A 24025-nucleotide genomic window follows, 5' to 3' on the forward strand; every position below is an offset into this window, starting at 1 on the left:
CACAGTTAGTCAACGGCAAGTTCAAATGCAGCAGTATTTGGGCCTCAAGGGCCCAAAGTCTTCATCTTTACACTGACAGCTAAAGAGGCTGACCCTGGGCCTTCCAGAAAGGCAGCTGCTTTGCATACACCAGCCTCAACCTCCTGCCCTTCTTGACTTGGCCTCTGCCTGGAAATCTGAAATGCCAATAACAATCTGCCAGGAGGCCCACTCGTCCTCAAGGCTGGTGCCAACCGGGACTACCCTTCTCACGAGGGGGATAAATCCCAGGCCTCTGAACACTCGGCTCTACGCATAAGGGAGCCTGAAATCACCAGGCCCCCATGACATGAGGCTTCCCAGCCACCCCTCTCAGCTGGCAGTCCACGTGGCATTTGCTTTCCTCCAACTTCATCAGAGCAATCTACAACAGTTTCTCAAAGTAGCCATAATCCCTGGCCCCAGCAGTTTCCTGCCTGACCTGTTCCAGGAACTCAGCCTCATTAAAACAAAAATGGCCAGTCAAGTCCAAAGGCACTAAGAAGCCATTCTTCCCACCACACAGGCATTCTCAATCTCTCTCTCTCTCTCTCTCTCTCTCTCTCTCTCTCTCCCTCTTTCACTCCCTGACACATATCCCCCACACCCCGGGTGTCCTCACCTGTCACAATGGGGTAGGTCTGCGGCCCGGGCACGCTGCTCCCAATATCAGCAGGGGTGGGGCTGGTCAGGTTGGCCTTCATGTCATCTAGCCCTCCAGCCAGTGAGGCCATGGTTGAATACTCGGGGGTCTGAAAAAAGAAACAAAACAGTCAGCATTGAGACTCCAAAGCACCCCAGCCAAATGCCACCACCATCTTCTGGGCTCAGCCACCCAGCTGGGCTGCTGTGCCAGTGTTGGGAGGGCACGTTCAGCTTGACGGAACAAGACAGTGTCCAGAATCAACAATCTTGCCCATGTACAGAAGTGGGCAAGGTTCAGTGCAGTGTCACAAGATTCAAACCCAGATTCTCTGTGGCCTGCAGGCTCCCCTCGCCCAGCCCCAACTACCCTCTTCAATGTGGAGAAAGAGACACCGATAACCAAAAGCAAGGCAGAAATAAGAGCCTTGTTGCCAAGAGGTTAGAAGGAAAGGTTTCTGACTCTGTGCTCTAAAACCATAGACATAGAGTCACAGAAATAAGATTAACGGGAATTTGGGACATCATCCTAACAAACCCTCATTTCACACATGAGTAAACTGAGGCCCAAGGGGAAGAAGGCTTTGTCCAAGGCCAACAGGGCAGAATCCTAATCCAGCAGATGGTTCACTATAACATGTCACCCAAAATTCAATACATCAGGCCAACTGAGGCACAGTTTGGCAAGTGTTTGTGAATTCTGGAAGCATGTAACCAACCACCTGCATGCTGAAAACTGTGGGGCGCATACATCTGATTTACCAAGTCCATGCCAACCACGTGCATTTGGCCCATGAGTCATGCTCCTTTCTTTAAGCCATTTCGTGAAATCGGAGCTTGTGATGAGTCATTTCCTTGGCATCCAAGCCACTGTCAGAAAAGGTTGTAAAGATGCCACCTGGGTCTCCCTATTCAAGGACAGACTAAATTATAAGCATGAGTGACAGGTCTCATCTCCCACCCAACCCCCAAACCTATTTTTTAGGTAAAGCAAATATTTGCAAATACCTAAGCCAAAGAATTTGGCTGTGCATGCCAAGCTCTGGCATGGGAAGTTCCCTCCAGGACCCTGGCATTGTCAATGGAAGACACGTCTCAGTCTGTCCAGAATTATGTCCTTGGCATACAGGGGCAGGGAAGCAAGCAGCCTTCTGAAAGAAATTGCAGGCTCCCTGGGTAGGACGATGAGGACTGAGCCATAGGCAGGGAAACCGGAGGAGCGGGCAGAGGGAACTCAGACTCAGGCACATTCTTGACACTTTTCTTCACAAATGAATTAAAAAGTGCTTCCTGGGCAGTTTAAATGCCAACCGGGAAGGATGGCAGCTGTGAGTCTAGCAGGTACTATAGGCACAGGACCCTGAGATGGGGTCTCACTGAGGACAATTTGTCCAGAGCTCCCAGGGCTCTTCAATGATCTTCAGTAGAGGCTGATTCTGAAACACAGAGAAGAGCACAGAACCAATGCCAGCCCAGGTTCTTCTAAGGGAGAAAGAAAAGACGAGGACACACCTCCCTGGCATCAGGAGTCACTACAAAGCTGCAGTAATTAAGACAGTGGGGGATCAGCACAGAGACAGATAAATAGACCGATGAAACAGAAGCAAGTCCAAAAACTGATCCATGTATATATGGAACTCTGATATATGAGAGAGGTGATGTACAAATCAGCAGATGAGAATGGACTCTAATAAACACTGTGGGGTAACCAGTTATCCATTCAGAAACAAGGGGGGAAAAGAAATTGGATCTTAACTTTACACCAGACACAAAAATCAATTCCAGGTGGATTAGAGGCCTAAATGTGAAAGGCAAAAGCATCTAATGTGGTCAGCTCTAGGTCTGGCCAAAAATCTTTGGGAACAAAGCCTGTCTTTTGTGGAAAAGGAAACAAGTGACCTTGGATACTCACACAGGATTCTTGGTCACTGTTAGGACAGTAGTGGTTCCCAGATATCCCACCTCCCTGTTTCTATGCCTCCTCCTCCAGAAAGCCCTTCTTGACTACCACTCCCCAGGCCCCAGGAGGCAGGAATCTTGCTTTCATTCTATTCACCCCACCAAATGGTGCCAGCACATTACCTCATGACCATGTCAAAAGCTCACATTTACCAATCGCTTACTCTGTGTCAGGAGCTTTACCGGTATTATCCTGTTTAATCCTCACAATCACTCCATGAAATAGGTTCTATGTTTTCCTCCATTTTACAGATGAAGAAACTGAGAAAGTTACATAGCTTCTAGGTATCAGAGCCAGGATTCAAATCCAGGTCCGTCTGACTCCAAAGTCTTGACAATTACCCTAATTATTTTCATACCACAGTGCATCCTGACCCTTTAACAGATGTGGAATCAATTTGCTGGTACCAGCATTCTAAAAATTGAAATTAAAATGAACTAGAACAGGAAATAGCCAAGGGTCTCACACATAGAAAGAGTAAGTCCTGCTCGTGAATATTTGTTTCACGTATAAGTAGATATGTAGGTAGGTACTAGGTGAAGATGAAAATATTTTTCTCGCTATAGGTCATGACCAGCACAGTCTTCGTTTCATGCAGGAGGGAGCTACTGGGAAAAGGTCACTATCTAGACTTCATCCTCCATAGAGTGGGACTTGGCCGTGGCATTAGCCCGCTAATTCGCTCTAAGAAGGAACTGGAAGTCAAACTCACTGGAAGTTGCTCCTTCAGTGCACTGTCATGTGCAAAGACAGAGGCGAAAATGCCTCTGAAGAGGGTCTCTTCTCAGATGGCACCCTCTGGAGTTTATGGGACCCTGGGGGTCGGGATGGTGCCTCCCTCCTCTCTGTTCCCGAGTACCCTAGTGGAGGCCTGATTGTAGTGGCTATTCGGTGTTTATTGAGCCTCTCTGGCATGCAAGATGGCACGTGAAGACTAGAACAAGAGCTCAGAGCCATTAATTTACACAGGGCGGGAAGTGGTCAGGAAAGATTTCTTGGGGCAGGCTTTATTTTGCCTGGGTTTGAGCAACCTCCGACCCCCAGAGCTCAGAAGTAAGAGGACAGGATCCAGAAACAGGGCACGTGCCAATAATTGGAGGAGGTGAAAGTAGAAGAGGTGAAGAAGAAAAGGTCAACAAGCTGGGACTCAACTGTGCAGGTCTTGCACAATGAACATATGGATGAAAAAATGAATGAGTGATTCTTAGGAGAACCAAGCAGCATCTCCGCCAAGAGTCAGCATCCCTGTTCTCCTCCCCACCCCACTGCCAGGCCTGCCCACTTCCTCGACTTCAGGTTGGACCACTATGTGTACAGGGGTCCAAAAGCCAGTCACCCAACCACTAATGGCTGCCAGAAGGTAAAGTGGACTTCCCTAAAGATCTGGGGCTGGCCTGAGCCCAGCCTCTCTTCTTCAGTAGGATTGTACAGCTTTTACTCTACTCCCACATGAACCAGGGGATACTGTCATTTTGTTCTGATGTGTGATTATTCCCTAAGTCCTCATCACTGTCTGTTCCTGTGAGCTGTCTGTGATTTTTAAAAGCAGTGGAATTCTCCCCAGTCTGTTTTCCTGGGCTCCTTGAAACCTTGTTATACTGGCTGCTCCTCAGCCCCTCCAGGCAGTGTCCTATCTCTGCCTGGAGGGCCCCTCTCATGCACTCACTTAGTGAACTCCTACATTGTTCACAAGACCCAGCTCAAATGCCACCTCCGCAGTGAAGCCATTCTTGGGTTCCACACTCCTACGAAAAAAATCATGACTCCCTTATCTGTGCTTTCATACTTGACTACATTTTGCACAGACCTCCATTATCCTACTTCCTACTACATATAATGGCAGTTTGTCTATCTCTCTCCAGGTTCCCTTGAAAGCATGGAGCATGGAGCATCCCTAGAGCCCCCTAAGTGCTTGTTGAATGAGTAAATGTATGACCCGTTCGCACGACACTAGCCACAACACTCAAAAATGAACTGGGGGGTGTTTCCACAAGAGCTCCAAGTGACACGCTAACCTCCCACTTCTACTCCTCGTCAAGTCAGGTGACCAGAAAACAATGTCCATGTATAGCGTTAATTAAAGCCCCTGGGGAAGTGCCTCCACTGGTCTGTGATGGAATACCAGGCATTGAACATTAGTCAGAGGCAATAAAAGAAAATAGCCATACAAAGAACTTATTTTTTTAACCCCTGGAGACGTGCTCATTAGAATATTCAAATTCCATGTCAATCTCTCCTACAATTTATTACCAGGAAAAAAATTTTTCTCCTGACGAATGGTTAATTTGCCTCTGATTGAACAGTAGAAACTTTGGAAACCACTACATATCCCTCTTTGCCTTGGCTGCCAGGCAGCTCAGTCAAATTCAGTGCTAAATCACCACAACTACATCATTGTTGGTACCTGGTGCAATAATCTTCTCCTTTCCTCTACATAACCCCTGAACTTTTTTTCAGCCTTAACATTGTTTTGCAAGACGACTCAAGTCCTTTGTGAAAGTGGAGGCTGGGAGAGGTAGAAAGAATGACAGAACAAAAAAATGGGAAGGAAGATTAGGAGAGAAGAGAGAAGAAAAGAGAAGAGGGAAGAAGAGGAGAGGAGAGGAGAGAAAAGAGGAGAGGAGAGAGACAGCATTATTGAAGCCATTTTTCCTGGTTATGGGAAGCCAAGGGCTGAACAGTGGAATGCAGAGACCCTAGGCACACACACAGGCACACATGTGTAATATGTCAGTGTACCTATGTGCTGGAAACACAACCATCTCCCCCCACGCCCTACCCCCAGACATTGACGTCACAGGCAATAGCTATGTTCCACATTCCTGCTTTTCTGAACTCTTGGTGTCTTTTTCTTAGGATGTCGTTCTACTTCCTTTCTATCAGGACTCCCTATTTCTGTCCTTGACTATGACCCAAGAAGAGAAACGAACTGAGATCAGCAATTCACAAACTGTCCACGCCAATGCAACCAATTGGGATAAAGCTTTTCTGCCTACTGCCACAGACTCCTGTAAGGCCTCAAAGTCAAGACTACCAGATAGGCACACGCTCCTCTCAGACACCGTGCTCCAGATGACGGAAAGTCCTGTACTCTCAATGTCTGAGCTAGAAGGATACTCAGGGCCATCTTTCTCTACCTGGAAAAACTGAGGTACGGAGCGGGGTGGGGAGGAATGGATTTCCTTAGCTCAGTTTTATCTGCAGCATGAATAGCCTCTGACCCCATGGTAGAAAGAACATTGAACTAGGAGCAGTAACATGGGGTTCTTGTTCCAGCTCTATCTCTTTGTCGCCTCTGTGACCTTAGTAAGCCAGGTGAGCTCTCTGAGCCTCATTGTCCTCATTAATAAAATGAAACTTAAGTCTAACCCCTTGCTGCCTGCTTGCCAGGGTGATTGTGAGGATCTAAAGGAGAAGGAGCAGGATTGCACTTTGCAAACTAAGCAACATGAAGGGTAAAGAAATCCTAGAAGGGACTCAAGGAGGCACGTGCCCCAGGAAAGTGTATGCTGGGTGTCATTTGGGTTCCTAGGAAATTACCTGGAAAAGGACTGCCTGGGGCTGCACCAAGTATTGTCTCATCAGCACGGGGCACCACTGCCATAGCATGGAGGAGAAAAGAAACACAGACACGTGAGAAGGAGGGCAGCGCGAAGGAGGGCAGTGCAGGGGGATGAGGCTGCAGGGCTGGCTACCTCAGGTGGCCACCTTGGGCCATGAGGCTTCCCCATCACCTGCTGAGCTCCTCCAGGCTCACCGCCAGGCCTCAGGTACCCTCAGGAGCTGGGCCAGAGCCAGGCCAACCACTACCATCCTGAGAGACCAGACACCTGCCCACCTACACACCTACCCAGAAGAGGGCAGAAGGTGGAGTAGGGAAGGTGTGTCCCCCGGGCCTGGCCTAATGACCTGAGATTAAGGAGGCAGAGGGGGATGGATGTCTGAGGTAGCCGGGGTGGGACAGGAGTCTGGGGGCAGGTCTATCCCTTTGCTGGCCTCTGTTTCCCCATCTGTCTGAGGACCTGCACTTGATCTTGAAGTCCCCAGACACCGCTGATGCCTCTATAACTGGCCACAGACAAAGTATAGATTTCCTCTTCAACAGATGAATATCGATGCAAGAAAAGAGAGATAGAGGGGATTCTATGGGTTAGAGGAGATTTAGAGATGCATCAAATAATCACAATGCGAACCCTGATGTCAAGAAACTGTAAAAACTACAAATGTAAAAAAAAAGTTTGATGCAATGAACATTTGGAAATGCTAACATCAGTTGGATATTTGATGACATTGTAGAATTTGCTAACTTTATAGGTATAATAATAGTTTCATGGTTATGCTTTTAAGCTCTCATCTTCTAAGGAGTCACTCTGAAATATTTATAGATGAAGTGATATGATGTTTGGAGTTAGCTTCAAAATAAAGTGTGGTTACCAAAATGTGGTATATCTATGTGATGGAATACTGGTCAACAATAAAAAGAAACAAGATATTGATGCATGTTACAACATGGATGAACCTCAAAGGCATGCTAAGTGAAAGAAGCTAGACATAAATGGAGTGTCCAGAACTGGTAATTCTACAGACACAGAAAGCAGAGCAGGGTTGGCTGGAACTGAGGTGGGAGCAGGGATCAACGAGAAATCCACATAAGGGATCTTGGGGAATGATGAAACTGTTCTAAAACTAGGCTGTGGTGTCGATGGCACAACCCTAGGAATTAATAAAAATCATTGACTTGTATGCTTCAAATGAGTGAATTTTATGGCATAAAAATTATACTTTAATAAAGCTGTTAAAAAATAGAGTGTGGGGAGTATAGGAATATTAATGGGACAAGACTAGTGTAAGTCGATAATTGTTGAATCTGGGTGATGGGGGCTGAAGAAGTTGATTAGACTATTCTGTCTACTTTTGAAATTCTCCATAATTAAAGTAAAAGAATATATTTGACAGCATATATTTGACTTGTGGCACCACTTGCCAGCACCAGCCAGTTGTCCAAAAAATATCTGTGGAATAATGAGAGAACCCAAGAGGCCAAGGACAGCCAAGAATTTGCTCTCTCCAAGGCCATTATCCCTCCATCTCAGGGACTCAGTGGTTCCAAACACAAGAAGCATAAGGCCTCTTTGCCTAGCACTTTCCAGTTTGCAAAATCCTTAAAGGTCCATTATGTCCTTGGGAATCCTGGGCTGTGAGTAGACAGAGAGACAGAACTCAGAGAGAGGACCCCATGTGAGCCAACTCTAAGTTCAGCGCCGAGCCGTTGCCCCAGAAGTGAGTTAGAACTGGAGACAACTTCACTACCAACTCTGAGGGTAAAGCTCAGACGCTGTGGGACAGTGGCACATCTTCCTCCGAGAAGCACCTTGGCCACAGGCCAAACTCCTCTCCTCCGGCTAGAGAGATAGCTCTGAATCTGAAGCAAGGAGGAAGCTTCCACACTTTGTAAACATGGGTACACAAAAACTGCACCTGAAGAGCATATGTTAAGAAATAGTTCTGTCTTGATTACAATGGATTACACTGATTGGCAGGGAGCCTGGAAACCTGGCTCTGCCTTGGACTCCCATGTGATCTGGGCAGACCCCACCCCTGTCTAGGCCTCAACGACTCCATTTACCAAATAAGGGAGATGGACCAGAACAGTCAAGGCCCTTCTGGTTCTGAGGCCTCACCAGGGTCTGTGCCCCACACAGGTGGGGCCCTCGCCATGTAGAATGAGTTTCTCCTTAATATTGCGGAGGTCTGTAGGTTGGTGAAAGTGTCACCCATTCTACCAAGGCCCCTGAATCCAGAAGCCTGCAGCCATCAGGGGAGAAGTGTGGCTGAGGAAGCTCACTGACCCTGGGGCCAAGAGGATAGAGTTCAAGTCTGACATGGTCAAGTTCATGTTCCGTGGAACTAGGCCAAGCACCTCATATTCTGCGCTCCTTTTCTCCTTTGTAACATGGAGTTATATGACCTGCCTCACCAGGTCATGAAAGCACAAAGAGAATGATAAGAATGTCAAGTCCTTGAGGACAGGCCTTTTTCTTCTCTTTTTTTTGAGTCCTTAGGGCCAGACATGAAAACAAACAGTTTTAAAAATGCTGAAAAGGGCAATAGGAGGGATCCTTGTGTCAATGGAGCTGTTCTGCATCTTGAGTCTATCAAAGCCAATATCCCAGTGTGATACTGCACTGTTTTACAAAATGTTATCATCAAGGGAAAGTGGATAAGGGTATATGGGATCCCTCTGCGTTATTTCTTACGTTATTTCAACTGCATGTGAATCTACAATTGTTTCAAACTAAAAAGTTTAATTTTAAAAAAGAGTAAAAAACAAAAACAAAGTTTTAGCATTTTATCCCCGATAAATCTAATAAAGATGATTTAAACATGAAAAAAAAGTTTGCTGAATAGAGGAACTATAAATCATGCTTGCAAACATACTCCATAATCTATAAGGTGTTACCATTAGTATTAACTGGGGGGAAGAACTGTCAAGGATTCTGAATGACCTCTCTTCCAGGAAGCCTTCCTTGATTTCCCTTCCTCTTTTCCTAAAACACCTAAGTGGGCCTATCTCTACTACTGCACTTAGCACTCTGCCTGTACACTTAATTGTTTAGGGTCCTCATCTCCCAACTAGTGTGTGGACTTCATAAAGATGGGGCTGTATCTCCCTTATCTTTGTGACCACAGCTCCTGGCCCAATGCCCAGCTCTGAACAGATGTAACATAGATGCCTGTGGAACCAAATGAACTGGGACAGGTACCATACCCTGGCTCTGCCAACAGCACCAGAGGTGCTTCCCAGAGTCACTGAGAGAATAAGTGATGTCAAGGACCGTAGGCATGAATGAGACATGCTCTGTATTCATTTGGCTCTTCAGAACTGTGCCCATGCCTGGATCAAAATAGTTTACAGTGGAACCGAGGGGCTTTCAAGAAGAGATTTGCAAAGTTTAACTGACTCATCTCTTCCTATTCTGTTTACGGCCTGCCCAGCACTCTCCGGCACAGCCCCAGACACACTCACAGGTGGTACAGAATAGCAGAGGAAGCCCCAGGGAGAAGACTGACATCAAATATTGTAGTTTCTGTCTGAGAGAAAATTTTCCAGCAATGACTAATCGAGAGGCCCCTTTTCCCACCTCTGGCCACTTAGAGAATCTTAGTGAGACCAAATCTCAGGACCCAAAAGAGCTTAGGGGTTATAAAGGCTGATCTTTATCTGATGCTTGAAATCCACCAGTGATAGAGAACTCACTACTTCCTAAGGCAGCCACTCCATAGCAACACAACTCTCGGCTATGAGAATGTGCCCTGGAAATCTGCCCCTTTAGGTCTCTCCATGCTGGTCTTGGGTGCGCTCTCTGGGGCTCTAGTTCTAAAAATGTCCTCTCAGGCCACGGGCACCACTGCTGTCCCCACCTGGATCCAATGCAGGGCTCTCAGGCCCTCTACTCCTTATTCTGGACATGTTCACTCTGACTGGGGCAGAAGAAGCTTGCTTCTGCTTTTCTTGTGGCCTCACCACCTGGCTGACTCATACTGTTCTCACGGTCAACACAGAGCTCACTACAAATTCATTAGAAATGGAAAGTGATTTTGCATATAATTTTTTTAAAAAACATTCATTTTCTCCCACCCCTAACCAGTGTGCTATTTGCAAGCCAGAACGCTCTGTGCTTATAAACCCTCCCTGGCTCCCTACTGCCTCTAAGTAAGGTTGACCTGAACCTTACAGACCCCAATTCAAATCCCAGACTACTTTCCCAACTTCAACTCAGACCTACCCTATTTCCAAACACACACTCACTAATCCCTAAGTGCCCAGGTCCCTCGCAATGCCTTTGCTCATGCCGTTTTTCCAGCCCCACCCGAGTCTAAATCCTTGTTCTCTAAGGCCCAGTTCAAAAGCCTTCTCTTCTTGGATGCTTTCTTAAGTCTCTTTGGTTGAAATCATTTTTTTCTCTGAATCCAGCAGGCCTAGGCAAGACCTATCCTGGCTGAAACTGAGTGAGGGAGAGAGGGAAGGAGTGAAGGAATCCAGGGCCACCGTGAACCTTGAAAAATCTGCAAAAAGAGCAGGAAGAGAAGAAAACCCTGGGTTCAGAGCAGTCCAGTTCTTGTCTAAGACTCTACCAGCTCTCACCTAAATTTTCACATATAGAATAACAGTCGAATAAACTTGCACTTTCCGGATGCTTACTACACACCAGCTACCGTTCTTGGTGTTAAAACACATTAATTTATTTAATCCTTGCAACAACCCTACAGGGTATTATTAACCCCTTTTACAGATGATGAAAATGAGGCACGAGTGTCCAAAATAATGTGTCTAAATCACCCCCCGGCAGTGCAACTTCAAGTCCAAGATCTTGAGCTCTCTGCCACTATTGCTAACCCCATTCCAGTGCGGACAAGAATACTGAGGGTGGAGCAGCTTAATAAGCTGTGGGGAGGGGTGTTAGACTCAGGTGCTATCTGATCCCAGAGTCTGTGTTCTTCTTTGTGATTCTAAAGTGCCTCATGATGAGGCACCGGGGCCCATATCGAGAAATGCCAACTGCTATGCCAGAAGCACCTTCATATGCTTCATAACCTCTTCAGACACCTGCCTGCTCCTGACTCTACACCTGTGACAAGGCCATTCCTCCACCTCAAGTGCCTTTTTCCTTCCTCTCTTCTAATCCTTGTCTATCCACCTCTTCAAATCCTGGCTCAAGAACAACCTCCTATAGGAATTGTTTACAGATAGGTTCAGTCATAGATATCAACTTTATCCTTTATTCTCCCCTCTTAGACTCAGAGAACAGCCTATACGATAAACTCAGAGGATAGCCGTGCTCAGATTTTTGTCAACATTAGCGATTAATCTGAACATTACTGGGAAGCAATAGCAAAATAAATATACACATGTGACATTGTTAGCACTCTTCAGGAAAATTCAGGCATCGGACTGTTTGTTTGGTTTGGGTGTGGTATTCTCCACTGAAAGTAACATTTCGGGTTTTAGAAAGACCAGAAACTAAAGAAATGAGACCCTAAACTTAGGTTTTGCTATTATGTGTAAGCCCAAATTTTAGCTAATGTAAATAATAGAGAAAAACCTAGCACAGCAACCACGGTGTTTCAATTTAAATACCTTTTTATCAAGGTTAACTTTACTTAAGAGCCTTTGCTTATAATTACTAAAATATGTTTGCATATTGCATGTTATGTGTCAATTCCACGAATCTTTCATTTTGTACCTGGAAACAAAGCATTATAATCATTCTTTGTGCTAATACCTATTATTTACTTAAACAAGCAAGCTATTGGCCTGGAGATTGGACATATAAACAAACACACTTTTGATGGTTTGGCTTGAGTTTGATTTTTAACAATTCTTTTTTCTCTCTCATACACATACATATGTTAAATTTAGCCTCCTGGTTTTATTTCCTTCACCTCTCTCCCACAAATCAAACCTCGAATAATGCAAAAAACTGCTGGCTAGAAGGAGACTTCACACAAATAAACAAAAGCTTTCAAGCCAAAGGCAGAGAAGTTCCCATCTCCCTAACTAACTACTTCCACCTCCTCTGCCTGCTCCAACAAAACATCCTCTCTCTGCCCAACTGCCCAGGAAAACCCTGAAATATCTCATTTTCATTTCCAGGAGTGGAAGAGGTTTGATCCCCAAGTAAAAAAAAAAAGTTCAGTAATAACAGTAAGCTGGGAAAACCCAGGCAGATTTCTCCTTGCCACTCGTGTCAAGCTCACAAAGAGAAAAAATTGTACCATCCGACATGGTTGGGAGAGTTTAATCCAAAGCACTGCTAATTAATATCCCCGGCTTTCCAGAAGCCAGTGCCACATACAGCTGCAAGGGCAACAAGGCTGTTCTCCCTTCAATTTTATGGGAAGAACATTTTCATTACAAAGCCCCCTCCCAGGCCCTTCTCTCTCAGCCAGAATAGCCTAGAGAAGGAAGCGGATGATCCATATATCAGAACTCCTTCTCTCCCCATTAATTTTATTATTTATACCCCATTTTAAAAGTTTATTGGTGCAACTCCCTGTACACCTGGCCAGGGCCCTTCTGACAAGCGGTGATACCCTCCTGCTTCCCCTCCTCAGGGGCCGTTTTTTGCATTGTTCCCCAGAACGTGCCAACTTTTTAAAATTTGCCTTGGAGAGCTGACTCCAGTGTCATTTCCTGCCCTGCCCCCCCCATGCACACATCATTTTTTTTAAAACGTATGTTAAAGGTTCCGAACTTACTCATTTGTGAAATACATGTGGATTTGACAGTTTAACATGAGCTCTGGGTGATTCCCAGAGACCCCTTAACACCCTGGGGGATGCCCTATGTGCCCATACCCAAATCAAGCACCCCTCAACTGTTCCAGCAGAGTTAACCCATTTTTAACCCAAACTGCCAGACTACGGGCAGGCCCGGTGGGGCCACATGTCTTACGATTCTATTCTGAAACCCCACGTGCTCAAGGCTGTCTCTTTCCAGACTCCTAAAGGGACCCCAAAACCAATCTAAATGTCTCGAATTTACCTGTTTGTCTTTTATACATATAAATAGCTGCATTTCCATTCTCTCTTTGTTTCTCATTTTCATTTGGTTCTAATATCTGCATGTAAATGTCGGAAAATAGCATCTGTAATTGGAGATTATGAAGTATGGCCAGCTCCTGACAGGCCGCTAAGGAAGATGGATTATCCTCATTTTTCTGTAAATTTTGTCAATTTTGGAATTCATAAGCTATCAACACTGATCAAAATGGGACTTCACAGCTGTGTCAAAAAAAAGAGAGCCAGAGAGAGCTAGCAAGTGAGAACAAGAGCGAAGGCTGCTGATTATGCGCAGGGGCCAGCACGGGCAGCCGTGGTGTTGGCACAGCAGACTGGATGTCCAGTGTCATCAGTGGTCACCCCCTTCCCTGGACCCTCCCCTCCACACTGGCAGCTCCCTCAGCATGGGGCACCCTGGAACTCGAGGTGGGGCTGTTTAGTCCCCTGACGAAATGAAATGGCTAAATCACACCACTGGAAGGCTGCAAATCCTCCAAGGCACCCAAAGCTTAATTTATTTCCAGGCGCTGCCTTCCTTATTTATCTGGAGAGTCTACAGGCTCCCTTCGTGCAGGCCTCTGAGATGTCCTACTCCTTCCAGACCCTCATGGCCCACTTGAGGCAATTGTATTGGTCTCTCTCTCTCAATTTTCCCATTACTGGGAGTAAGTACTGTTGGGACTCTGTAATAGCCCGACTGCAGCCCATATCAATAACAGATGAGGTTTAATCGTCCAACACAAAAATTATTTAGGCGCAGTAAGGACATTCAATGTCATTTGCATAATGGCATTTCTATCGCACGCACCTAACCCGTCTTGCATAAACAAGGCCTTGGGACCATAAATAATAATAAATCATGACGTCTGCACGCCTCTTGCGGTAATAGGAGCCACTCTTTGTGGAAATTATTTCAGCAGGAAATGGGCACTGTAATTTTAAAGACATGTGGCGCAGTGAGGCACAGTAAATCACGCGGGCAGACAATCCCCAGGAGCAGCCCGAGGACCTGCCCTGAGCCCACAGCGACATCCCGGGGCCACTGGAGGAAGAGGGCAGGTCTTGAGGGTGAAACATTCAGGACCTCTAGAACAGACACCAGGATGTGCCACTGGCCCAGCAAATAGCAAGACTGCAGGACGACGGTCAGAGCCTAGTACAGGGAGAGCCAGCTTTGGGTTGACGGAAGCACCCAGGCCTCAGGCCAGAAACCGTCTTCGTTTCAGGAGAATGGAAGCTCCCTGACGACAGCCGTTTTTGTTTGTTTGTGTTTGTTTGTTTTGTTTTAATTTTTCTCTGCTCCGTTCCCTGCTCTACCTAGTGCAGTGCCTGGCACCCAGCAGTCCTCGAGAACTATCGTAAAAGATATGCAGTGAGAGGAGAAGATCCTGGGCCTAGGTAGTGAGTGGATGAGAAGAGCTTGAAAACATTAGGATCAGCTCGACAGAGGCATAGACCTGGGAGAAGTAAGGCAGAAACTAGCATAGAAGTGAGTGACACAGTGAAAATGCTCGGCAAACTCTAAACCAGGTGTCAAGGCAGCAGTGGGGTAAAAGGAAGGCACAGATAGTGAGATAGCGAGCAGAGCAGTAAAGCTTGCAGGTTCGGGAGGGAGACGCGACTGGGTTAGAATCCCAGTTCCACTCATCTCAATCAGACCACCTCCCCTCTCCATGCCCCAACTCCTTTGTTTGTGGAACGAGCCTAATAACAGTACTTAGCTCACAAGGTTAAATGAGATAATGTGAGCAAAATGACTGGCGCTTGATCAAGCTTTGCCATCATTATTATTGGTATGACTGCCATCACCCTTCTGGAAGCAACAGAAACAAGTTCAAGTATAACTCTGGCTCTTCCTAGCTGTGTGATTTGGGACAAGTTACCCTACCCCTCTGGGCCTCAGTTTCTGCTTATCTGTTCAAGAAGAGCATTAATAAAACCATCCTCACCTGAGCCGCTACAAAGCAGCAATGACTCAAATGAGGTCATGCTGTGAAGCTCATTGTTAGTATAAAGTGCTATCTGCATGGGAGGGACATGAACGTTCCTCAGGAGTATAAGGAAAGAAAGAAGGGGAGAGCTTCCCAACACCTGCCCAATGTCACCTCCAGCCATCTCCACCCCTGGCTGCAGCCTGAAAAGTCTGTGCTTTCCAGAAAACATTCTGACAGGATACACACCAAAACAGTCTCCTGTTGCCTCTGGGAGGGAGAAGAAGGGACTGCGTTGGAGTTGTTAGTTAAGCTGTATCGGCAATGCGTTAATTTTTCTAGAAGAGAACTACTACTTGTGTCATCAAGATTTCTAAAGTTGATGAGATTTCATACCTCTAGTCCTTGGTACATGCTATTCTCTCTACTGGAATACCAAAAGCTAGGAAAATGCTGACGGATCAGCAATAAAGGGCCCATCCAGTGATTTAAATACAACTGCATTTCTCTACCAGAGGAACCAAGAGAAACAGCAATCGCTTCTCTCTCCACAGAGTCTGGCTCTCCATCCCAGGATGGGCTGTGGGCTGCACTCTGCTAGGAATGAGTGAATTGTGGGCTTCCGCAACCTCACACCTGCAATGCCACCTTCAGCTAACACATTATCTCACCCTCACCAAAATGTGAAAACTTTGCTCAAAAGCCAAATGAAGTCTGCAGTTCAGTTATTAGTATCATACCAACGTCGGTTTCTTAGTTTTGACACATGGACCATGGTTACATAAATATTAACAACCAGGGAAGCTGGGTGAGGGGTTTGTAGGAACTCTCTGTACTATCTTTACCACTTTTCTGTAAATTTAAAATTATTCCCCCCAAAATGTAAATAAATAAATAAATAATAAGCCAGACCTCGCTCATCATAAGGGAAAAGCAAATTAAAACCAAAATATGTCGTTTTTCATCTATCAGATCAGCCATGAGTCAAAGGATTGATACTGCACTGACTGGGGAAATAGGTCTTCCCATTTCCAAGGATAAATCTCTTTGGAGAGCAGGGGGTCTCTCTTTCAAACTTTACAATGCATGTACACGGATCCGGCCATTCCACATCCGGGAATTTATCCTGCAGGTATAGCCTCACGTGTGCACAAGTACACATGGACAAGGATGCTCACTGCAGCCTTTTATGAAGAAGATTAGAAGCAACTAATAGGAGACTTGGGCTTCTATTATGATACCCCATAAAGCTGTTAAAAAGAATGAAGCAGCACTCTGTTGATGTGGAACGATCACCAAGAAATATTTGTTAGTGGAAAAGAGCAAAACAGAACAATGCATGCTACCATCTGTGTTCAAAAGGGCCAGGAGTTATAGATATATATTGAAATACACATACGTACACAGATAAACTTTACCCTCACCAAAGTATTGCATGTAAATCTCTAAAGAATAAAGAAACTAGTAATGGTGTTTGCCTCCCGGGAGGGGGACTGTGTGGCAGGGAGAAAGAAGTGAGGAAGAGACTTACTTTTCACTGTATACATTTGGTATTATCTGAATTTTTACCATGGGGGTATATCACACCTGTTAAAGTTTCCTGAATAAAAAAATAAATAGTGTTGCTTAGGTAAGTGGCAATGAGCATGTGCTGTCTAGACTTGAACAAGGCCATAGCTGTGCCCACGGGTCCCTCAGGACCCTGTTTGTCTTGAGGGGTGCCCTATGTACCTCTGCATCACCCACCATGTCTGGCATGAGTCTCCTAGACAGTGTGCTCAGTGGCTGGTTGCTGGATGGATGGATTCAAACACCCACCTGTCTAGGACCCTGCCCTACTCCTCAGCTCAGGAGAAGGAATGAGACCCTCCTACATTAGATCTACAGCTCTAGGCAGTGTCTGAGCTGAAAAGGACTTGGAGTATCCTCATTCACCAATTTTCAAATGGGAACTTGAGGCCTGTTGAGGGAAAACGACTGGCTCAAAGGGACACCACATGAAAACAGGACTAAATCAGACCTCAGGTCTCAGGAAAAATGACTTGCAGTTGGAAGGAGAAGGGGACAGGCACCATTTCTCTAGCTCTCAAATGCTTTATGGCTCTGTACTTCACAGAGACGCTCACATAAATATCACACAGTCCTATAAGGCAAGCACTAATTACACCCATTTTGTAGATGAAGAAACCAAGGCTTAGCAAGGCCCTATAACCTGCCCAAGACCACACAGCTGATAGGCAACAGACTGATCCTAGGCAGTCTGGCTTCAGAGGCTACACTCTCAAACACCACACTCCAAACCCTCAAAGGCAAGATTGAGGCCAGAGACTTTTGAACTTGCTGGGGGAGGAACCACATCTGACCCTCTTCGCTGCCAACTGGAAGGGAAACCTGCTACGTTACTTCACAGAGTCCATGAGATGCAGACTGTCCATCACTTCCAAGTTCTCCTGCTGACTCTTAGACCAGACAGGGTTCTCCCGGCCCTCTCTAAAGAGCAAGCTGAGAAACCATAACTGTCCTCCAGACCCAGGGATGACTGCCACAGGTTATTCCTTCAGGTGTCCCTCATGCAGGTTCAGGTATTGCCTCCAAAGTACAACTCAGTAAAAATAACTCTAGGGGGATTATACAGGTGGTTCAGTTACCCAGTTAAATGATTTGATCTAGGAATAATTTTAGAATAAATGGAAGATACAGATTATATGTTCTCCAAGCAATCCTCTCTAAATATTGCTTCTCTGAGCCAATCTACTAAAAATGGGAAATGTTTTTATTCCTAACAAGTGGCAGGATCCCTATGTGCTCACAGTTAAATGCAGACCCAGTGACACTGACACCCTCTTGTTAACACAGAGGGGCCTGACAGGGACCCGGGCCAGAAGCCTTACAGAGGTGAGCGGACCAACTACCTGCTGGTAGGAACGGGAATCTCCTTAAAAAATTGTTTTGGATCCAGGCCAACACACAGATCTCTAGATGATGGAGACCCAGAGCTCTCCTCCATTGAGCACTGTCACAAGGGTTATGTCCCAGAAGATATCTGAGACAGATGTAGCCACATTCCCATCTCTGTTGCTAAAAAAAAACAAAGGAAATAAAATTCTTGCTACCTCCAGTACCTTTCGAGATGAAATTCATGTCAAGATAACCAAATCAAGCAACTCGTTAAAATGAATTGCTATTTATAAATCCGTTCAAACAGAGGGAAAGGGTCCTGAAAATAGAAACTTTCATTTTGGAATATTTGGCCCACAGCCATTCTTCTTGGCAAATTGGATCAGTGTGTCCAGTCATTGGGGCCACTCCTTGAATGAGATAGAGGAGCCGATTTTCAAATACCAATACCACCACTCGCCAGCTGTGCAGCCTTGGGAAAGTTACTTAGCCATTTTGTTCCTCATTTTCCTCATCTGTAAAATTAAGATAATAACGGTCCCCACCTCACAGGGCTGCTGAAAGGATAAATGAGTTAACATACACCAAGTGCTCAGACCAAGTGCTCGGCACGATGTAAACGCTCCATTATTATAAAACGGCATGGTCACAGACTGGAGACTATCCAACTTCGAGCTCTCTACACCAGTATGCAACACACATATTTCACCCAAAAGAAGCAAACGAAAAGGTAAGTGTGCAGGAAACTTGTGCCTTCCCTGAGCTTCAGGAATTTGGCCATGACGAGCAATGCTTCTCTGAGCATTCCTGTATGTGTCTCCTGGTGCACAGATGGCCAGCTTGAGTTTTCAAATCAGGTAGCAGTTACTCGGAACCAGTCTGCGATCTAAAGAAATCAAAGCAGTTGACCTCCATTCGTAGAGCTGGGAAAATAAACTTCCCCAGAACCAGCCAGAAGGTGGGCCCACAATCTTCAGGTTGAAACATCTAGAGATTAGGACCCCAAATATGCCATGTTATGGGATCTAATGGCCAATGTTACATCCTCCCATAAGATTTTCTTGTATCTGAGCTTGTCCGAGGCAATGCAGGTTCACTTATTAAGGTTGTGTATGAACATTTCTGAATTGTCGCCCCCACCGCCCCAGCACGGATGCAGGTTTCTGATTCCTGGGTAATGGAAGAGAAAACTGGGTGCTGGTGATAAGTCACTGGCTCACCTGGGCCCTTTCTGGTTAAATCTTTTGTAAGATATTAGGATTCACTGGTGAGCTGTGAGGCATCCCCAGGAGACATTTGAGGTAACTTATTTACCAATAGGCAGGTCCCCAACAGAATTTGAAAGCCATATGGCCCATTTTCTGCTTCTTAGCTTCTAACTTCATAAATAACAAGGAATAAATGAGGAGTCAGCCATGCCCGGGGCCAAAACAAGAGGGAAATGGTTATTTTTTTCCAGATCCCAAATATCTATTCTATAGAGGCTCAGAAAGGTTAGCAGGGAGAGAATCTATAGTGAAGCCCCCAGGGCACAGACAGCATAGGATTTCTCCGGATTTATTCCATATGCTATAGTTTGACTCCCATATTCTGTTCATAAATGACTTTGTTGAGAACAATCTGTCAAAATTACTATACCGGTTCCTAAAAGTGTCCCATAGGGAAGCAGTGTTCCCCTTCCCAGCAGCTCCAGACACAATCCTCACACTCCAACAACCAAAAGTGATGAGCACTGAGGTTTAAAAGACGATAAAGATCGCACTGGGTAACCAAACCTACTGCATGTGTCTTGCTAGGAAAACATAACATAAAAATGTTAAACCTTGTGTGTGTATCAAGTATCATTCCCTCAGTTTCCTCATCTTTTAAATGAAGAAAATAAACACCAACCTGGAAGAGTTTGTTATGAGGATTAAATGAATAATACAAATAAAATATTTAAGTGTATGCACGGTCCAGATCTATTATTACATTATATATTATATTACACTTCGTTTAATGTGTATGTGTGTGTATTTTTTTAAAAGGCTTTCCAGAGTCATCGACCCACCCCTCACGCTCCAGCCACTTGCAACTACTCCCCTTCCCCAGATTATACATGCACAGGTCTCCATGCTTTTGCTCTTCCTCTTCTCCACCTGGCACCCCCTTTACTCATCTTCCTCCCCACTCACTTCCTGTGCAGCCCCTCAGACTCTAAAGTCTGTCGGGGCAGGAGTCTTGTCTGCATCATTCAGGCATTCTCTGAGGATATAAATAATAACGATAAATAACATCTACTGAGTGTTCCCATGAGCCTCCCCTTTTGTCCTCACACCAACTCTGGGAAGGGCACACTAGCATCCCCATCTTCCTCTTGTGGGTGAGGACACTGAGGCTCAGTGAGACTGGGCAACTCGATCAGATCACACAGCAGGTAAGTGCAGATGCCAGGTTGCAGGAAGAACCAGGCAAAATTCAGAGCCCTCGATCTGAACCACCTTGTCACATGGCCAGCGTGAGTGACCAATGTAATGCCGCCTGAATCCCCAGAAAGGCTGAGTATGAGGGGAATGGCAGGCGCCCCTGAGAGCATGGTCCCAGCCCTTCCCCCCAGGAGGGACATGAACAAGCTCAGAAGTATTGGATTCTGAGTTTGAATACCCTCTTCTCTCTTCAAGACAGATCTCGGAGACTAGAGAACTCCTGTCCTCTGTCGCGCCAACAGAGAAATATTAATGTGCTTGTTTGTAGGGAGAAATTCTTATAATACAACCCAGAATTAATAATTTATTACGAAGATTTCTTAGCTCCTCAGGCAGAAGTTCTAAAAGTAGTACAAATTGTTACTTTGATTATTTTAATGGGATTTTCACCTCCATGCCTGAGTTCATCTGCCTGTGTAATCTATAACCAGGCAAACAGTAAAAACAGAGAAAGCCTGGGGAGGAGAAAGTTCCCAGCAACTCCACAGCTCAAATGTTCTACCGCTGCAGGTCAGGCAGTGTCTGCGGTCCATCTCTCATGCCTCCCTCCTGACAATTCCAGCCTCTCTGCCTCCTCTAGCACTCCCATTCTGCCCAACCAGCCCTGATCCCTTCCCCACTGTGACCCTGTCACTCTGCCCTGTGGAACCTCTGCTGTGGCAAAATGCTCCTTGATGATAATGATAATAATAATGATAATGAGCTGGATCCTCTGCTAAGCCCTTTTTATGTTCGCCGCACTTAAACTATACAACCAAAATGACAAAAGAACCATCATGATCCCATTTTACATATGAGAAAACTGAGGTGAAAGCAGTGAGAAAGCCAAGTAGGTTTAAAACAACTCTGCACACAAAGGAAGAAAAGCTAATGTTTATTTGGGAAACGATAGTGCCCTACCTGCTCAAACCCAGGAATAAAGGAAGATCGCACAGACTCTGAGGCAAGCCTATGATCACTTATTATCATAATCTTCCGAGAGGCTCTAACGTAACATAACAGGTTGCGAAGTCACAAGCCGCTGCTTTGGAAGCCTGCGCTCTTAACTGCAACGCCGTCCTGCCTCCAGGGTCCTCTAGACTTTGGTCCCTGGCATCTTCTCCCCGTGACTTTCTGGGAAAGGCAGAGGACTCTGCACACTCACTGTTCTCCAGCACCAATGCCAGGCACGGCTCCACACACCATCCTGCCACAGTGTCACCTCCTCGGGATCCCACAAATCTACCCAAGCCAGTCCCCCCGTACTGTTAGTGAACTGCATAAATCCTTCCTGACAGATGACTCCTTCCTGGGGTCCTCCCACCAGCATCTTCACCTGCCCTCAACCTCACTGAGCACATTTCTATGACTCCACTGGCCTTGATCTTTATTCCTCAGCTGCGGCCCCAGCCCCATGGATGGCCACAGGTAGGATCTTATCCTGTCATTTAAAACTGGTCTATCTCCGAAACTTCAAGACCTTATGCTCCTTTCACTCCCTCATCCTGATGAGCTGGTTCTTGCCAGGAACCCCCATAAGTTACAACAGGTGGATAAAGTTATCTGCCCTCTTGGGGGCCTGAAATGATAATAACATCAGCAATTACCTTACCTTGACTCTAGAATTGTCTGTATCCTCTTAAAAGCACTGACACTGAGCTGGACTATGTGATGGTCTTCAATAAATTCATCCCATTTTGTTTCACAGCCAAGACATCAGAAAAAGACCAACAAACCCATCAAAACAGAAGATAGGAAAGGCAACCCCATCTGTTCCAGAATGCCAAAGCTCAGAGCTGAAAGGGACCATGGTTGTCAAGTTTCCCAAGACCCCATCCAATGCTTAAAGACTTTCCTTGACCCTCCTCCCAAGTGGCCACACTGCCCATATCAAACGCTCCCTGTTTGGAAGGTCTCCTCGACCCTTGAAAGCTGCCTCTAATTTCCACCTAGGTCCTGAGTCTGCCCACTGAAGCCACACACAAGTCTGCTCTTCCTCCAGGGGACCCCTCTGATAATTGGATTACACTGTTGGGTATCTACTAAGCTTTTTCTTCTCCAGGCCAGCTGATGCCAGTTCCTCCACAAGAGCCTCTAGTAACAGATTTGGGGCTCGGTTGTTGTAAGTGAGGGCAAGGTAAATGGTGGTTCAAGGCTCGGGCCCTGGACTCCAACTGCCTGGCTTTATGATCTAGCTCCCAAAATTTCCACCTATGGGTCACTAGACAAGTTGCTGTCTTCTCTCATCCCGGTTTTCTCATCTGTAAAATGGGAATCATTTTACATCATCTACTTCACAGAGCATGGAGGGGGTGCACAAAGAGCTGTATAAGAGTTAAGCACAGTACTTGGCACATATCAAGTGCTTAGTAAATATTAGCTCTTAGGTCTAGTCCCAACCTGGTCACCTCCTCTGGTCATCTTCCAATTAATCAACAACCCTCTTAAGGTGAGGCACCCACCTGGAGTCCCACACACGTGTGGCCTGACCAATGCAGAAGAAAGCAGTTCAGAGTTTGCTTTCAGTGGCAGCCACGTGACTGAGTTCACAGACAACTCAAACGCCCCTAGATCTTTCTCACCAGTGCTTCTTGTAATCTTCATATCCCCTTGTCTGTTTTATAAATTCCTATACTGAGGCCTATCCACTCACCATTATAGCTATAACTATCCACCCACTGCTATTTTTAGAACACATGAGTCAAAAAATTTCTTCTTTCATTAGTTAACACTGTCTCTCTAAGGAGACACAGATCAGGCCAGGAATAGGAAGAGAGTATTTCATTTTTATTTAGTATGATTCGGTACTGTTTGAATTTTTTGCAACACATATGCATTACTTCTGCTTTGCCTTAATGGAATTTACTCTGCTACTCTTAAAACTTCTTGAATTGCGTGCTTAACTCATTACTCTTTTAAATTCCTTTTTAAATAAATGCACTTAAACTTATGTATTTCTCTCTAAGTATCACATTAGCTTAATTGCACAAGTTTTGATATGTAGTGGTGGTATTGCTATTTTGTGTGCTTTGGTTGTTCAGTTCTAATAGTTTAATATCTATTAGGATTTCTTTATTTGACCCAAGGATTTTTTTCAGAAAGTTGACTCTGTTTTTTAACTTCCAAACATATTGAAGATTGGAGACCATTATAATTTTAATTTTAGTGCACCGTGATCAAAGTACACAATCTGTGATGCGGATTTTGGTCCTGCTGAGACTTGCTTTCACAACTAGCGCATAGTCATTCTTTTTAAGTGTTCCTTCCATACATACTTTCTGTTTGTTCAGAAAGTATACGTACTTTCTAATTGTTGGCCTTTATATGTCTATTTAATCAAGCTTGTTAATTGTGTTGTGCAAATCTTACAAATGTCTTTGTCAATTTTTGTCACCTTGATCTATCCATTAGTAAGAGGGGTAATGTTAAAGTCTCCAAAAACATATTATGGGATTTTTTTCATGTTTATTGACAAATTTTGCTTTAAGTATTTTGAGACTCTTGCTAAATGCATACATTGTCTTTGTTATCATTAAGTAATGAGCCTCTTTGTCTTTGAGGATACTTTG

General features: G+C 45.3%; 1 protein-coding gene across 1 annotated transcript in view; it reads right to left on the bottom strand.

Annotated features, from left to right (window-relative positions):
- PAX5 (paired box 5) overlaps positions 1–24025 on the bottom strand; it is a 170602-nt gene that overhangs the window by 79741 nt on the left and 66836 nt on the right. The window contains exon 7 of the mRNA XM_011366206.2: positions 641–770. Within this exon, the coding sequence (XP_011364508.1) occupies positions 641–770 (130 nt within the window). The remainder of the gene's footprint in view (positions 1–640; positions 771–24025) is intronic.

The sequence above is a fragment of the Pteropus vampyrus genome, unplaced genomic scaffold, assembly GCF_000151845.1.
Source record: "Pteropus vampyrus isolate Shadow unplaced genomic scaffold, Pvam_2.0 Scaffold123, whole genome shotgun sequence".
NCBI lineage: Eukaryota > Metazoa > Chordata > Mammalia > Chiroptera > Pteropodidae > Pteropus > Pteropus vampyrus.